At 42.8% G+C, this 18838-nt stretch overlaps 1 protein-coding gene across 3 annotated transcripts in view; it reads right to left on the bottom strand.

Annotated features, from left to right (window-relative positions):
- Nucleotides 1-18150, bottom strand: part of fut10 (fucosyltransferase 10) — a 40165-nt gene extending 22015 nt beyond the window's left edge. For 2 of the 3 annotated variants that reach the window (XR_010964911.1, XM_067994406.1), the window contains exons 1-2: nt 18031-18150; nt 6323-6608 (exon numbers count right to left, since the gene is read on the bottom strand). Coding sequence is in view for 1 of the 3 variants with exons in the window: in XM_067994406.1 (XP_067850507.1) it covers nt 6323-6608; nt 18031-18147 (403 nt within the window). In the remaining 2 variants the exon portion in view is untranslated. Of the gene's footprint in view, nt 1-6322; nt 6609-14745; nt 14830-18030 lie in introns of those variants that run through there. The other variant, XR_010964914.1, reaches the window with a different exon arrangement.
- Between the last annotated feature and the right edge of the window lie 688 nt (nt 18151-18838).

The following is an 18838-nucleotide window of genomic DNA, read 5'->3' as shown; positions in this document are numbered from 1 at the left end:
TCATTATTAATAATCAAACCATGAAACGAAAATATCAAACTCAAAACATTAGTTTCGAGGGGAAGGCAGCAGCATAAGCTTATGACGTGTGGAAATGGCCAATTCTGAACTTGGACTGTGTAACAGGTAATGAGAGGGAGATGCCCCACTTCAATAGGAATTAACAAAAGCTCAGAGGCTCAACTTGTCCTTTCAATTGGGAATCACCTGACTTTTCACCTTCAATCCTGATCTTAACTGCAGGGCCTCATTTGGATAATTCTGGGCAGACTCCTGCCCGACAGGTGGCCAGATTAACTGCCTGGACCAAGGGCAGGAGCGGTAAGTAGCAGCAGGAGGCCGCTGCCGGGGACCCGTGGGGGCAGACCCGGCAGTCAGTGGGGGGAAGCGGGGGAGGCTCCAGGCCGCGATCGGGGCTGGGGGGGGGGGGGGGGGAGGGGGAGGGGGAGGCTCGGCTTACTTGTGAAGCCTAGAGGGAGCACTCCTGCTCCTCCTGGTTCAAATGACGTGCCAGAGGCAGCTGATCTTCAGTATTACTCGTCAGGAGGAGGGTTTAAAATCAAGGCCCATATGTCTGACATGATCAAAATGAAGGATAGGAGAAATTACTTCAGACAGAGTTGTTGGAGCACGGACTGCTTTGCCACAGAGAGGAATTTCCCAGAGTTTTCGTTCCCCCGAAACAGGCCCAGGGTTTTTTTTCCTCTGGTTGTTTGGGTCTGCTGGGAGATGGTGTGTGGGTTGATGAGGGGGTGGTAGATGGGGGTCATGATGTGCATGAGTTGCAACATGACAGTATAGGACAGGCATGATGGACCAGCTCACCTTTTCCCGTCCTACAGTTTATTCTGTTCAAATTGCTGCAAGGAAAGAACATCACAATTTGCAAAGCATTTCTAGAAATAAGAGAGCTGAGCAAGAGTTTCCAGTAGAGTGGGCACAGCCTACCAATCCCATATTGATGCATTTAAGGGGAAGCTAGATAAGTACACAGAGGGAGAAAGGAATAGAAGGATATGTTGATAGGGTGAGATGAAGTAGGGTGGGAGCAGGCTCGTGTGGAGTATAAACACCAGTTGAGCCGAAAGGCCAGTTTCTGTGCTGCAACTACTATGTAATACTGTGAGGGTCACAAACCAGATGATACAGAATATCTTCAGAAGGATGCAAAAACATAGTAAAATATCTCTGCAGCTGCTAACTCTGAAAGAATGCTATTTAAAGTTTCATCGTGAGCATCAGAAATAAGTGCATGCCTACAACATGCACTACAAGTGCAAAGCAGTTCTGTCTAACCATTTGGAACAGAATGGCCCTGACTGTCAATCACAGAGTAACTAATTGCATATGCATATCTGATCGACCTGTCTGGGATTTAAGCTCAATGTGTGTCAAAAATGGTTGGTTTTTAACCCCTCATGTGACCGTTATTAATGTCAGTGAGAAGTCAAACCACTTTGCACCTACGCTACACTTGTAGTAAATGCAACCTAGGAGAGTTTTGAGCTCATTACACTCTGACATTATGTTGGTTCTAAGGTCAAAAGCATGATGGATAGAGAAGGCCATATCAGAGACACCCAACACAGCTTCCGGAAAGAATATCACATCTTACGAATTTGACAGCATTTTTCGAAGTAGTCACCAGGTGAGGGTAACCCGGTAGGCATTGTCTACCTGAACTTTCAGAAAGCTTTTGATAAGGTACCTCACAAAAGGCTTCTCTACAAGATTAGTGGTAATCTGCTGTGGTGGATTGAGAATTGGCTGAATGCCCGTAGGCAGAAAGTGGTAATCAATGGATTTGGATCTGCTTGGAGACCAGTTACCATTGGTGTCCTGCAGGGATCGGTGTTAGGACCTTTCCTATTTTCATTAGGAACAGCAGTCGGCCATTCAGCCTCTCCAACCTGCATCCCCATTCAATTAGATCATGGCTGATCTATACTTCAACTCTATTTACCTGCCTTAGCTCCCTATCCCTTGATACCCTTCCCCAACAAAAATCTATCCATCTAAGTCTTAAAAGCTCCAATTGACCCAGCATCCAGCCTTTTGGGGAGACAGTTCCAAATTTCTACTACTCTGTGTGGAAAAAGTATTTCTCGATTTCCTCCTAAATGGCCTAGCTCTAATTTTAAGATTGTGTTCCCTCGTTCTTGATTCCCCACCAGAGGAAACAGTTTCTTTGTATCTCCCCTATCGAATCATTTTAACATTTTAAACACCTTGATCAGATCACCCCTCAACCTTTTAAACTCAAGGGAATACAAGCCAAGTTAAAGACCAAGATGTAGGTGTTGGGGGAATGATCCCCAAGTTTGCAGATGACAGCAAGATGTGTGCGAGTTTTAGGGCTGCAGAGATTAGCGGTTGTTATGGCAATAGGCATTTTTCTGATCAAGGTATCAGGCAGAGCAATGTCAAAAAAGGGCCTGAAGTGACACGTGCTCTCTTGCTTTGGAAGATCCTGAGGCAGATAATTTGGCATCAATTTGTGAATTTCGATCTGCTGATGTAGAGCTTAGAGCGCAGACTGCACAAAGATTACTGGTTCACAGAAGAACCTGCTTTGTAGCAAAGAGACAGTGCTGGTAGATATTTTAAATAATGTGTTGGCTTTACTCATTAGCTGGACAAATCTGTCTTACCCTGAAGGGTGCCTGCTTCTCGAGTCTGTCTCCAGACCAGATTCTGAAGGCTGATCCCTGATGAGTATCGGTATGTCAAGCAAAGTCATGTCAAGCAAAGTCATGCTGTCTTTATTTTTGGGAGATAGGCAAGAAAGACTCACATTTATATAGCACCTTTCACGACCTCAGGATGTCCCAAAGCGCTTCACAGCCAATTAAGTACTTTTGACGTGTAGTCACTGTTGTAATGCAGGAAACATGGCAGCCAATTTGCACACAGCAAGCTCCCACAAACAGCAGTTTGATAATGACAACGTAATCTCTTTTTAGTGATGTTGGATAAGGGATAAATATTGGCCAGGGTGCCAGGAGAACTCCCCTGCTCTTCTTTGAACAGTGTCACCGGAAAGGGCAGACGGAGCTTCGGTTTAACGTGTCATCTGAAAGACGGCACCTCTGACAGTGCAGCACTCCCTCAAGTAAATGCAACCTAGGTACCAAAATTGCAATGTCAAACCTTTTAAAATTACTACATTTCATGGATTAAGGTTTGATTTCCAACAATTATTTAGACACTTCCCCTCATTCTTTTCTTTCTATGCCTGATTAGATAGATGTACAATGCATTTTAAGTGCCTTCAATTATTTATTTTCCAAGGTCAGTTCTTGGGAGATGCAATCCACTTATAAAAAAAGCGCTTGCAGTGCAGTTTAATAAAACAGAAAGGCAGCCAGTGCGAAATGCAAAGCTGCAGTTACATCGTCCAGAATAAATCGCTGCTCCATTGAAGAGCCCTCTGTTTATTGTCCTTCAGCAGAAGCATTGGCGCCTCTTGCAAACATGTCACTTTCCCAGTGGGTACATAATAATACCCCAACAAAGAAGCTTGGTTTTATTCAAGTTGCAGGATTCATCGAGTATATCACACTGTTTCTCTACTGTTAATCTGCATGGTTTTAATGTCACAAGGAAGGGCTTCCAGCTGAATAATAAGTACAAACCAGATAAAACTTAGAGTTAAATTCATAGATTGAGAATGCAAAATAAAACTTTTTTGAATGACTTGTACAAACGATCAAGTATTTGTAGTAAATTTTCAAAAATGAAGTACCTTTTTAAACAGTTTCAGCACAGCGTCTTAATTAAAACCCTGAAGAATACAAATACTTGTCTTGATTCCAGCTGCCACATCCAATCCCCTCTCTCTCGCTCTCCGTGCTGGAGGGGACAAAGAGCCAGCAATGTGCATCAGTTTTACATTTGCACATGCTGGGAACATTTCCCAGTGAGAATAAATTGAAGGATTTTCATTGTAGCGATATCAGCTTCGAGTCTGAGCTCAGTGCAATGCCTTGAAGAAATGAGCATCCCATTTTTGGTCACTCAAGATCATAGGCTCAAGTGTGCAGTCATGCATCATTTAAAACAGAACATGGACAAAGGCACGCTGTACTGCATTTGCAATATTCTACTCCTTTGATTTTTCTTAAGCTGAACATAAGGAATTATGAATTATAATTTAGAGACAATTTCAGCAGGCTTTCAAGCCTTATGGCATTCAACCTTGTTACTAGGACTTGAGTAATGTGTAATAATGGGTGCATGAAACTGTTAAATACACCCAGCTCTACAATTATATATTTTGTCCTTCCAAATTAGTGTGAAGGCTGAGTGATTTAATAGTGGCATGAAGTATTGGTGTTCACAGGTGGTGGGGATAGGAGTGGAAACGAGTACATAAAGAGCATACAGGCACAAAATTAAGGTATATTGCCCTGTGGCGGGGGTGCCCAGCCTGCGATCCATGGGTAATGTACAGCCTCCAAGCCCTGGAAATCTGACCCTCAAAGATCAAGCAAGAGTCCGATTTAAGCTTCCGAGGGTCAAACTGAACTCCGCGGGACGCAAAAACAGGCGGCAGCAATTTGTCTGCCCGTTACGTACCCTGCCCAATTTCCCTTTCCAGATCGGCCGCCCGTTATACATCCCGCCCGATCTGCTGTCGCTCGTCTTGCACCCCCGCCTGAGTTGAACGTTACCCCCCAATATTTTTTTATTTTCTGGTTTCTCCAGTTTTGTGGATTTGGAGGTTTGGTAACAGGCTGTTTATTCATCGGTGGATAAATCCTAAACCTGAACACCAAAATCTGTTAACATCAGCCACTGGAAATACGCAGAACTGTGGCTGCCCAGTTTCCATGTGCACAACTATGCAGCCCATGAAGCTCGGAAACCCCAGTCTTAAGGGGTATTTGTCTTATAACTTTCTAGTACTGATGAGGATAAATAACTGGAATACACTGCCTGAAGGGGAATGGAAGCAGATTCAACAGTAACTTTCAAAAGGGAATTAGACTTGAAAAGGCAAACTTTGCAGGGCTACAGGGAAAGAGCAAGGGAGCAGGACAGATTGGATAGCTCTTTCAAAGAGCCAGCACAGGCACGATGAGCTGTGTGATTCTACAAAAAGCGTAGTTGTTGTTTTCATATCTTCTCCCTTGAAGAATAGTGTGAAGTAGTAGATGGATTCTCGGGCTGATTAACAGTCTGACAGACCATGACGTGAACGCTCCTTCCAGGGCCGTAGCCATCTTTATACCTATTGATAGGGTGGTTGATCCTTTATGGAGAGAGGGTTTTATGGACTCCCACAACCCATACGATGATGGGAGGGGGGAGGAGCACCCACAACCACCAGATGCAAGAAACCCATTGGACGTCAACCCAGAAATCAGAGCCGGAACTCGCCTGGACCGTCTGGAGCGAGGTTCGAACGCTGCACCTTCGGACTCAGAGGCGAGAATGCTACCACTGAGCCAAAGGCTCACTCCAATAAATCTACTGATAACACTGGCATGACTTTGAAGAATGATGTCCTGCACATTTAATCAGTAGAATGAATGAGTAGCTCAAAGCAAAAAATTGCTCAATGCAAAGGCTAAAGTTGCATTTTTGACAATGGAACAAATTGTCCCAACTAAAAATTTCTAGGGCGGGGGGGTGGAAGAAGAGAATCCACTCATTATTTATTGCTGTTCCAAAAAAAACTCGTGTCAGAATTTCTCCTCCAATTTCTCTCCATTACAGCTGGAAATCTGCACTGCAGCCCTTGTTTGGTGTTTTGTTTTGTTCTTCAATCTTGCATTCCAGAAACACTGATGCAGGCTGCTCGTATTGAAGCAATTCAGTTTCGAATTGCTTTAAATCAAGGAACAAATAATAAGCAAAAAACTACATTTTGTTCCGAATATAGATGCCAGTTTGTTGTACCCTTCCCATTGCTCCAATATCCCTCCAATAATGGTGCTCTCTCATGTCCAACTCTAGCAAACGTCTTGCATTAATTCAAGGCACTTCCTTACTTTTGTATTCAACACCCCATGTATAAAACCCAGAATCCCACTACCTCTTTATGGCTTGTTCTACCCTTGGAAGATCCAGGGGGGAGAAATTCAACCTCGGTGGGGATGTGAAACAGGCGGCAGTGAATTGGCCGCCTATTACACACCCTGCCCGATTCTCCTCTCCATCGACTTCAACGTATCGGGTGGCTAGTCTATTACCACCCATTTTGCGCCCTCACTACAGTTGAATTTCAGTCCCTGTATACTCTACCCCAGCGTCTCTGTTCTTGTACTCTTAATAGATCAACTTATCAAGACAGATCAAGAATTTAATGAAAACTCACCATAAAACAGGAATACGCGTGTCATGTGATGATCTTGATATGTCCTATTTATGGTAAAGAAACAGGTATCTGCTGCACACTGGCCTAATCGGCCCAATTCTCCAGTCAGTGGGGACCACCAGAGAATAATGGGATGTTGGATGCCCACATCAGAAAATCTCTTCACCCTGTTCAGTGAATCACTCGTTTCCTTCACGTGACTCCAAGCCTCCAGTCCGTCGCTGTGCAGATTCTCACTTTTCACTTTCTTCTTTTCAAACTGTCCCAGTTCAACCATCACCTGCAGGTATGAGCACTCAAGGTCATACAAGGCTTTGAATCAGTGCAACAGTTTTAAATTACATGCAGTAATGACTAACATGCTTGGGGAGCGGAGAGTGGGAAATAATCTCCCTCCCTCCCTCACCCAGCAAGCAGTTCAAAGTGCTAACATACGACTACACAAATCAAACCCTACAGTAATTCCCACTGGGCAACCCTTCCAGAATGGACTATCGCTGTCAGAATACTGAATTATACGACCAGTAAGGGCATTTCAGATTTAGATGGTGAAGGTGGTTTTCCTAAAACACAAATTTCTGACCAAAATCCATGTCTACAACTTAACAGACATATTTTTCTTTTTCCTCTTCCGTGCCAAGCAGCAATCCATTTGTTCCTCTGCTTTTACTTCAAGCAGATTGTGTTCTGGATTGTTTCTGTAACAACGTCCCTTTTTTTTTTAAGTATGGACAGGTCGTTAACTTGACTCACAACCCCCTACCAGGAGGACCGACCAGATACCATGTGGGGCCTTCACTCCGACCCCATCAGTCACCAGTGCCCCGTGGGATGTCAACTCAGTATTCACGGTCCACAGCTCTGATCTCCTGCTCGCCGGGGCTGTTTGGAGTGGGGCTCAAACCCATAACCTTCCAGCTTAGAGGAAGGAATACTGCCACTGAGCCAAGGCTCACTCTTAACACAGTCACACATACATAATGACAACTAAAGTTCAAACATATGGATTTTCTCTTACTAAAAGGCCTGTGTTTAAATTCTTACCCTGTCTAGCTAATGTAATGTGTTGCTTTTGAATGAGCGCAGATAGAACACAAATTTGTTCTCATCGTAACTTATAAATATTTAAATCATATTTAAGCAGCCCATCAAAAGAATCAGCATGAGCAGACACCACATTGAAACCTAGCCAAACCGCTTAAATTTTATACACTATGTGCTTTTAAATTCTTACCATCTACGATATTCTACATCAATCTCTTGACTCTACAAGCAACCCCGCTAGGATCATTAACAAAATGCCTAGCTACAAGAAAAGTTTGATATTTGCAAGTAATATTGCATCAGTCATCGGTCTGCTCCTCTGTTTGACGTTCAGCCTGTGCCGACATACCCATATGTCTTCCCATCTGCGCACTTAACCTTCTCCAAGCAATATTTCTTCCTCCTTCTCTGTCAAATAACAACGAGATAAAGCTTTATGCTGGGCCTCACTATCAAACAGAGGGCTGCTGAAAATCAGTCATCCCAGGAACAGTGTGTTGGGAGTGGGGACATTGGAACATGGACAGAACATCCCAATCTGTGAGTATGGAGTGATGAACCCCATTCCACGTGCTGTAGCAATCATATTCTAATCAATCCATAGTTCTACCATTTCAAAAACAAAGGATACAATAAAACCACACACCTTACACATTTTGTCTAACTCATTCTCACATGGAAGTACAGGTAGCTTACTGATCACAACTAAAAGCTTGCCGACAATGCTGCTCTGAAATTAAATACTTTAGGATACTCACGTACAACTGGAAACAACTAATATGGTATTTTGACATTAAAAAAAGCTCAAAGTAACACAAGATAAAACTTGATGCTTCTGCTAAACCGACCATCAGTACTTGCTTTCAATTCATTTGATTTTGGATGGGCTGAACTGGATTTTTCTAGACTAGATAAAAGCCACATTTCTCTACAATTCCAAGCGAACGAATTTAGCATATTATTGTTGACACAATTTAACCTGTTGCAATATGTTGCCAGAAATAATCCCGCCGAGCCGGGTTTTAATAGTTTCCAACAAATACCCATCGCACGAGGTGTCTCAGCAATTACCAAGTTGTACTGGAAAACCATAACATTTAATAAACAGCCCCCAAGGATTGAATGTTCAAAGCAATAATTGTAAGCACTTGGGAAGGTTTTTTTTTAAAAACGGTGCATGTACAATACCCATATTCATTGCTTCAAAAAAAGTCAAAAGGATACCAAGTAATACACACAAACACAGCCCTGGGCAGAATTTGGATTTGAGGCCTTGAGCAGAGCATGAGCAGAGAGCTTTATTCCTAATTATTGGAACTAAAGTTCAGGAAGGCTGTTTAGATCAAGCCTTCGCACTTGTACATTATTTAATTTCATGTCTCCTTGTGCAATAAGGGGTATTAGAGGATTCAAATCGTTGCTCAATAAGAACCTGAGAATTGCCAAGGAATAGCCTTTTCCTCAACAGTGGATTGGCACAAGATCTCAAAGCTTTGCTGGTTTGCATCAGTTACCAAATCTGCAGTGACAAAATCTGGCGAGCTCAATTTCCAATCTGATGGACAGGAGTTGTACCATTAACAAAACTACAGATTTTCAACTTTATAACAACTTGCATTTATTTAGCGCATTTAACGTAGAAAAGCGTCCCAAGGCACTACACAGAGGCGTAATAACACTGAGGCAGAGGAGGTATTGGGGGGGGAGGGGGGGGTAGAGGTGAGTTTTTAAGGAGGGTCTTGGAAGTGGACAGGGGAGAGGTTGAGGCAGGAAATTCCAAAGCATGGGGCCAAAGGGTCTAAAGGCATGGGCACCAAAGTTGGGCGGCAGAAACGGAGGAACTCAGAGTTTAGAGCAGGGATAGTAGGGCTGGCGGAGGTTACATAAATAGGGAGGGGCGAGGCCATGAAGGTATTTGAATAAGAGAATGAAAATTTTAAATTTGAATCAATCAGTGAGGACAAAGGTGAGCCGGGTTTGTGTGGGCTAGGATGCAGACAGCAGAGTTTTGGATGAGCTGAAGTTTATGAATGGTGACGCATGGGAGGTCAGCCAGGAGAGCATTGGAATAATCGAGTCTGGAGGCGTGGATGAGGGTTGCAGATGTGTTGAGGTAGGGACGGAGATGGGCAGTGTTACTGAGGTGGAAGTTGGCGGTCTTTGTGATGGAGATGAAATGGGGTAGGACGCTCAGCTGGAAGTAAATGGAATGCTGAGATGGCGAACCGTCTGGTTCAACCTGAGACAGTAGCTGGGTAGGGGACAGAATCAGTGGCAAAGGTACGGAGTTTGTGGTGGGGGCCTAAGACGATGGCGCTGGTCTTCCCATTGTTCAACCGGAGGAAATTGTGGCTGATTGACAACTGGATGTCGGACAAGCAGTCTGATAACACAGAGGCAGTGGAGGGTCAAGAGAGGTGGTGGAGAGGTAGAACTGGGTGTCATCAGTGTGCATGTGGAACTGACTGCATGTCTGCAGGAGATGTTGGGGCAACATGTAGATGAGGAAGAGAAGGGGGCCAAGCATAGTTCCTTGGGGGTCTCTGGAGGTAACCGTGCGGGAGCAAGAAGAGAAGCCATTGCTGGTGATGCTCTGGCTCTGATCGGATAGGTGAGTGGAAAAACGAGATGACAGTCCCACTGATCTGGAATATGGAGACGCAGCATTGGAAGAGGATGGTGTGGTCATCCACGTTAAAGGCTGGAAAAAGGTGGAGGAGGAATCATGCACCATGGCCACAGTCACGTAGGATATCATTTGTGACATTGGTTAGGGCTGTTTCAGTGCTATGGCAGGGGCAAAAATCTGATTGGAGATTCAAACATGGAGTTGCAGGAAAGGTTGGCACAGATATTGGAGGCAACATCTTCCGGGACTTAAGAGGAAAGGTAGATTGGGAGGGGTCAAGGGTAGGTTTTTGAGGGGGGGGGGGATAATGGCAGTGGTTTTGAAAGAGTGGGGCTAGCAGCTGAGGAGATGGAACCATTTACAATGATAGATTTAAATTTGAATGGAATTGGGGCTCATGCAAGAATTAAATATTGCCCTGCTGAGAATCAGAGGATGATGCATTGAATTGAAGTGATCTCTCGTTTAAAAGCAACACAAATACGTTAAAATAAAATACGTTATCCATAACTCCACAGATTTTAAAAAGAATACTTTTCAGAATGGGTGTTTTTAAGGGCTCCTGACTTCAGTCATGCAAAAAGGGAGATGGGAAAATGTTCATAGGGTTTCTCCCCTATGAAGTGGGGGGGGAAGAAAAAAAATGAATATTGCTTTAACCAGTTTAACATTTACTATTATTTTTAATGTAGTGCCCACCAATAATTTATAATTAGTCTAGATTCTCAAATATCCCCAACATCACGACTGGCCATAGAGGTAAAGCATTCTATAATATGAGACCAGTAAATTCTCCCAGAGGTGGAAAGGAAGCACTCTTTCACCAAACGAAATACAGTCAGCTCAGCACTGAAATTACCTTCTGCAACTTAGTCTCAACCAAAGCACCTCAAACGCAATCACAGTGCAAATTGTACCACGGTCACCATTTTCTACACTCTATAGTTTTGCAAGATTTTTTTTTTTGAGGGTCATGGACAGGCAAGGTCAAGATCATAAATCACACTACAGTATGTGTAAGCACATGGCTGCCTTTGCGACCACATCGCTATGCGCCATTAAATTCAAACTCCATGGTAAAGACTAGAGTTCAGCATCCTCGTCCATCATCCACACATTAAAGAAACTGATGTCTGCTAAAAAAAAAATACCGTATCTCCATAATAGTGTGACCGTTTTAAACAGCTAAACCTTTCTATTTTAAATAGATAGCTTCCTTACATTAATGGCCTATTGCTGTCATTAGGATTTTGGTAAACCACTTGAATGAAAGCTGATCAAATTTGTACATGACACCAAACTAGCAGGGGCAGCGGAATCAAAGAAGGAAGCTCAGAAGTTAAAGAATGAGTCAGACGAGATATGTGAGTGGGAAGAAATATGGCAGATGGAATTTAATGCAGACAAGCATAAAGTACTGCATGTAGGAAGGGAAAATGGATAACACACGCTCTCCATGAATGGTGTTAAAATAGGGAAGGATGAAGCTGAATGAGATCTAGGAGTCTTAGCAGACTGAAAGCCCAACATGTCCAACCAACACAGAGAAGCAATCAACAAAGCCAATAAAAAAATTGAACTACAATAACCAAAACAGTAGATACAAGTTAGAGGAGGTTGTGACCAAACTGTAAGGGGCTCTAGTCAGACCACATCAGCAGTACTGTGTCCAGCTCTGGTTGCCAGGAATGTCTCAAAAGTATTTCACACAATGAATGACTTTGAAGAGCACTGACTGTTGTTATGTAGGCAAACACATGATTTGGCTGCTGCACTTGCCAACATTAACAGCGACTATGCTTCAAAAGTAATTCAGTGACCATGAAGTGCTTTGGGATATCCTGAGGATGTGAATGGTACTTCTTTCTTTCCTTTTCTACAATTTTTACCTCCAACTCAGATGAGCAGCACTCCACCTGTGCTAGAGTAATATTAAGAACTAATGGTTATAGATCGGCCATTGACAGTAGCAGGAATAGGACCAAATCGCACTTTAAAGGGATATTGCCTTAAACCTTCCTTTATTCTGTTGGTAACATTTTACTAAATAGACCTAGGGATATCAAGGTAAAATGACAATGATGGGACACTGTACTTTAAAGTTATTGAAATGGGATTTTGGTGGATTAGGTAAAAGGCCATTGAGAAGGCAACCCATGTAAATGAACACCATGGAAAAACCCTGCCCAAAAAAAAGTCCATGAACCTCGTACGAGGATAGACACTACAAATCATCTACCTCCCCAAAATTCTCACGGTCATGTTGGCAGTTATCTACTGTTGCACTGTACTGTAAAATTTAAACAACAACCCTCCCTTCCAAATTCAATCATGGCTTCTGCTTGCTGATTTTGAATCTTCTCTCCCTGTAACCTGCCTGTTGCCTGCTCCCAGATTTTAAATTTGCAGTGGGGGCCTGGACTGAAGTTGGGAGCGGAAAGTTGCCATTAAAATATCACAACAGTGGAGGAATGGAGAAATAGTCAACAGGATAGCTGGTCTGAAATGTAGCTTTAATGCTAGACTACTAATGTCATTGATGTGGAATTTTGTTGGATTACGTAAAAGGAATGAGGGAGGGTATAACCTGTATAAGATAACCCTCTCTGTCTGCTCTTAGTCCAAAATGGGAACAAAATGACATGCAAATATATACAGTAGCTGTAAAATAAAGTATCAATCCTTTTTTTCTTGGAAACAATCGTAATTACACAAACAAGAATTATATGCCATTACAGAGTTCATCCGTTTTCTGAATCTGCACAATTAGCAGAGGTTTACACGATCAATGGCTTTTACAAAGTACATTTTTTGCACTGAAATAATAATTCTTCATCTATGAAATGTAATCTCTTAGTACTGAATAATCTACATTAAAAATGCTGCATCTGCATGCCCTTCTTGTCTATAAAACCTTACTTCCTGTTGTCAAATTTTTGTCACATTTGATTGTTAACCTTTCCCATTATAAATTCCTATAACCACATTTATAATAGAAACTACCTATGTAAACGTGCCACGCTGTAACTGCACCCTCCCACCAGTGGTGATACTATGGGACCTCAGTTTTGCATCTCAGTTCCTTAGCCCACATCACAGAGAAACTCCAATGTGCCAACCAACTCTCCATCTCTGCTTCCAAAACGGCCTTAAATTTTCCTATTTAATAATATTAAATCATAGTTGAATCAAAAAGTTTAATAAGGACAGAATGCATTACTTGAATATGGAGACCAAAATATATCTGCATGCCCTGATCCATTTATCGCTCTCCATCTAACCTCACCACCTGAAGCTACCCATGGTATTGACACCCTGTGTAAACTATAAAATTAAATTGATATCCTAGAGGTTTTGTGCAATTATATTAGGGATTGAGGGAGAAATTTCAAATTACTTTTATCTTCTGGGAATTTTTCCTCCAGGTTAGGCATCTCCCTCAGGAGATCAAATAACTTTGTAGGAGTTCGCAATAGTATTGGAAGAGGAGGTCTAAGCGAACTAAATAGCTTTATCGTGTCCTGTCCTTCTAAGAAATGAGACAGCCCAAAGACATATCAAGGTTAGTCCAGAGCACTTTATAATTTGAAGTTGTGTAGGCAGAACCTAATCTCCATTAATTAGTAACCTTTGATAAACCAGTCACTAACAGTTAGAATCATATAGCACAGAAGGAGGCCATTCAGCCCATCATGCCTGTGCCGGCGTTTGAAAGAGCTATCCAATTAGTTCCTTCTCCGTAGCCCTGCAAATGTCTCCTTTTCAACTATGCATTCAATTCCCTTTTGAAAGTTACTATTGAATCTGCTTCCACCACCCTTTCAGGCAGTGCATTCCAGATCATAACAACTTGCTAGGTAAAAAATGTCTCCTCACTTGCCCCCTGGATTTTTTTAAAAACCAGTTCTTATTACTGATTCTTATTCATCCACAAGTCATCAAAACTGAGAACTGGCGACTAAATCTCAGGAAAAGTCTCACTTTACTGGTTCTGGTGCAGTTGCAGTGAACAAGAACTATGATAAAACATTTTGCTCGTGTGAAAAAACAAGTGACAGTATTAACAGGGTCGGTCAAGAACTTCACCACTGAGCTCCTAGTACCATCACTAAATACCACAGCACCAATGTTATAGCACTGCTACTTTAATCCTCCATCCCACTCTGACTTCTCTGTCCTCGGCCTCTAATGAAGCTCAACGTGAACTCGAGGAACAGCACTGGATCCTTCCATTAGGTATGTTATCACCTTCTGGTCTCAACACTGAGTTCAACAACTTTAGATCATAACCACCGTTCCCATTGTCCCGGACAACAGGTGCAGGTAATGGTTCTGCTGTAACCATTTATACTTCCTTTGGACCCATCTATTCTTGTCCCATCACCCCTTTTGTCGTTTAATCACTCCTGCCCTCCACCCTATCACACATCTTTCCCTTTGTTCTTCTATCACCCGCACCCCCATTTCCCTAGCTCTGTACTTGCATAAAAACTGTTAAATCTCTAACTTCTTCCAGTTCTGATGAAAGATCATCGGCCTGAAACGCTAACTCTGTTTCTCTCTCCACAGATGCTGACTGGCCTGCTGAGTATTTCCAGCATTTTCTGTTTTTATTTCAGATTTCCAGCATCTGCAGTACTTTGGTTTTGTTATAGCATTGCCGTTAGTCATGGTACACTTTGTCACATGCTTGTACTGTAAGAGAAAGTTAGTGGCAGCAATAAACTGTTACGCTACATTTTATATATACCGGGAGGAACAGAGTGGGAATAGAAGAGGGTCCATCAGATGTAAACTACAGGATCAGCAACAGGAGGCAGGAACTGGTAGAGGCTGATCAGGGAGAAAGGAAAGCCAGGAGGAAATCGTAAGCTACTGTAGGGTATAGCCTGCAAGAAGAGAGCAAAATATAAGCGATATGAATCAGCTACAGCAACTACAGTAACATCTAGTTAACACCAAGATATACGTACACATTGCAAAAAATGTTATGTTTCAGGGCACAAGGAAAAAAACAAATTAGCAAGCAAAATGATTCTAATTTGCAAATACTGTACCACTAACATGTTCAAAAGCTGACCTGTGGAAGCTCCAGATCTGGTTGGATTGTTTCTCACACCCATACGGTGAACCAAATATGTAGATGAAACAGCTATGTTGCACATTTTGCATCAATATGAAGTCATTCTGGCTTCACACACTGCACTTTAACACAGGTGCAAGACCATCCTACGTGAACTTGGGTAGTTAGTAAGAGATCGCCTCGAGGAGGCAGTCTCACTATGTACTACAGCCACTGTGAAGCCAGAGCAATCACAACTGGTGCCAAGCCAAGTTTGTCTTTTTAATTCTTTTTAGCGGAGAGGGACTGAATCACAGGGCATTCCGCTTGAATGGTGACAGGGGAGAGATAATACCCTTTAATATCTAGAAGTAGGATCCTAAGAAGAACAGCTCTTGTGGTGGACACAATTGGGACTTCCTTTAATTGGTCATGAAATCCAGATGTTCTAGAAGCACTGGGACCTGCAAGACTGCCTCCTTTGCTATATCGGCCAAGAATATTTTACTCGACAGTCATCTGCAAGGTAGGTACACGATTGAATCATACAATTAAGTGGGAATGGTCTTACAAACAGTACCTAGGCATCTTCGATTATATATTAGGGCTGTTGGAAGTGCTTCTGTGCCTAGCTTCACCTGACATCTCTCTGCTCTATAATAATCAAGCTTCGTGCTTGGAATCAGGATTACCTTCAACCAAACTAACAGTGTAAATTGTTCTGGTGAAAGGTCATTGACCTGAAACGTTAACTCTGTTTCTCTCTCTCCAGAGATGCTGCCCGACCGGCTGAGTGTTTCCAGCATTTGCTGAATTTTTTTAACTCTATAAAGTCCTTGTGCTGAGTTTGGAATGAGCTTTATTTCAGTGATGTGTGACAACTAAAGACAGTGCAGATAGGTGCTGTGCAAAGTCAATGTGGATAATCAGCTTTTTGGGGTCAGTGTCCATTTGTTTGAATTTACAGATGAAAGTCAATAGTTTTGCAAGATCTGGAATTTCCTACAGTGTGCAGCAGAGTTTATTCTCTGGAGCAGCAGAATCAGGTATGAACTGGAAGAGAGAGGGCATGGGGAGGGGAGGAAAGAGTGCCAGTATGAACTGGGAGGGAGTGCCATCATTATAAGGGGTGGGAGGAGGAATGGAGAGTGCTGGCATGAACTGACAGGGGAAAAGGAGAAATTTGCCAATGTGAATTGAAGGGGGAGGAGTGCCACAATGTACTGGGGTGAGAGGGGAGGTGTGTCTTCGACAACTGTATAAATAATCTCAGGTTTAGCAACAAAGAGTACACAATAACCTGCACTTTCTCCGCAGAAAGAGAGGGAAAATTCCCATAATTTCTGTCATGAACTTCGCTATACAAGTAATGGAATGTTTAATATATCTGCAATTGAAGTCATGACAAGCCCTCGTCCCACTATACTACACTTTTAGGGTAAAATGTCACAGGCCTATATTCTGGGTTATTTTCGAGTTGTCGGTCATTTTGCGGCCATGTCAGTTTTGCTGAAGATGTTGGGACTGTTTTCCAGGTTGGTATGTACGTATGGTCTCGAACGGTCAGTCGAGCTGAATGCAAACCTCAGTCAGCAAGCACGTACGTGGGAATGGGGCGAGGGGAGGACGGGGTGGGTCAGCTGGGGTTGATCTAATCACTGTAGGCCACAGTGGGCCTCCAATCAGGATGAAGCTGGAGAACAACAGTGCAACATCTCTGAAGACAAACGAGAGAACAAAAGTTTTTTTTAAAACTTGATTCTTTTTTGAAGGACGTTTCATTCTACAAGCCCCAAGACTAAGGAGTTGTTTCAACTTTTCTCTCAAACAGAAAATTGACAAATCATAACTTTGAGCTTTTTCTAATGTAAGAGATGAGAGGTTTGCTGCTTAACAACAAACAAAAAAGGCAATGGTAGAGTGAGGCCATATATATTGCTTAGTGAGGAAAGATCATCAGATCATGTGATGATTTTCTCCATTGAGGACAAATGTGTCCCATTTATATTTGGAGATTCAACAATTTTTCTATTATAAAGCAAAATGGCCATAGAAATTCTGACTGGATTGAGTAGGCTAACTGTTTACCTGAAAAGGTCACAATTAACATCAAAGATTGATGTAGCGACATGATAAATTAATGAAAAACCTTCGAATGAAAAAGTGGGCGACTGCGATCTTTCTTGTGCTTTCCAGCCAACTCCTGTACACCTTTTGCATTAAGCATTTCTGTATTGGCAATTCAGTATTAATATTTTAACAACAACCTTAAGCAATTAGTAAATTTAAACCACCAAGCATTATTCACAAAGATCAAACATTTTCTGCATATCTATAATACAGTAAAAATCTTACATCTGCACACATTTCCCGTCTACTTTTTCTATCATAAATTCTTATGTCCACTTTTATAATGGAAAATGCCTATGTGAACCATGTCAACAGTGACAACCACAGATGTTGCTGAGTGTTTCCAGCATTTTCTGTTTTTATTACACTTCAAAAGTGATTCATTGGCTGTGAAGCACTTTGGGATGTCCTAAGGTCGTAAAAGGAACTATCTAAATGCAAGTCCTTTCTTTAATTACACCCACCCACCCACCCACAAGTGATGGAGCTGCAACACCATCACTGGTCGGAAGATGCAAATACAGCATGACAAGTTTACATAGGCAGTTTGCATTATAAATGTGGATTGGAATTTATAATGAAAATTCAAAAATAAGGGCAGAATGACTTTAAAAATGGGGATCAAATTATTCCCCCCACCTTCCAACCCCACTTCACCTGAAGACTTGACCCTCGGGTGACCAATACTTTTTAAAAAGAGATGCAGGAGATACGTGTACCAGGGTCTGACTGTCGTGAACTGGAGGGCAGCGGCTGGGTGTGATAATGGGGCCAAGCCATTCCGCAGCCACCGCGCCCCAGAGCAAGAGCGGCAAGTACGGATTGAAAGCACCTAACCTGCAGAGTTACAATGAGAAACAGCAGTGCGGAACAACACAAACAGTACAGCCAGAGCCGCCTCAGCCCCGTCCTGCCTCCGCGGCAGCGCCGCTCTCCCCTCGGCCACGGCTCCCCTTCCATACTGTTGCCATTTACTGTAACAAAAAGAAAGGATTTCCCCACTCGCCCCGCCTCTACCCTGTCGCCATTGGTTCGTCCCGCCGCAACTCGAGAGAATCCCTTTGTGATGCAATCACCGAGCTGCACGCAGAGTGGCTGCACTGGTTGTCAATCAAGGCGTTGAGCGGTGTCACGTGTCCACGACACCCTCTCGCCAGTTTCTGGGTCCCATTCACAAGAGAGCTGCACTGTCAGAAAAAACTAAAGCACATATTGAGGGACGGCAAACACTGCAGATACTGGGAATACTGCAGATACTGGGAATACTGCAGATACTGGGAATACCAGAACCAGAACTCCACAGTGGAGTTCTGGTTCTGGTATTCCCAGTATCTGCAGTATTCCCATAATCATCCAGATAATTATGGATGATTATGAAAAGTATGGAGGCAGAATGATTGGTGGGTACCGTTACAATTTGTGCTCTCTCCCAACATTAGCCTCGCAACCAAAGAGAGACCCATGCCTCCTAAGAACCAAACTCAACTTTGTGTGTGAAGAGACTGGGAGAGTGTGCCATAACTTTTCCTAGTTCATCTCATCAACACCCTGCAGTCCTCGACTGCAACTTTCAGTTTTTTCTCAAATGATTCCGGCCTTTTTGCCTTCACTACTCAATCTGGAAGTTTATTCCAACATTAATCACTTTTTG

Source organism: Heptranchias perlo, chromosome 1 (assembly GCF_035084215.1).
Source record: "Heptranchias perlo isolate sHepPer1 chromosome 1, sHepPer1.hap1, whole genome shotgun sequence".
Lineage (NCBI taxonomy): Eukaryota > Metazoa > Chordata > Chondrichthyes > Hexanchiformes > Hexanchidae > Heptranchias > Heptranchias perlo.
This window is presented reverse-complemented; position numbering and strand designations above follow the sequence as displayed.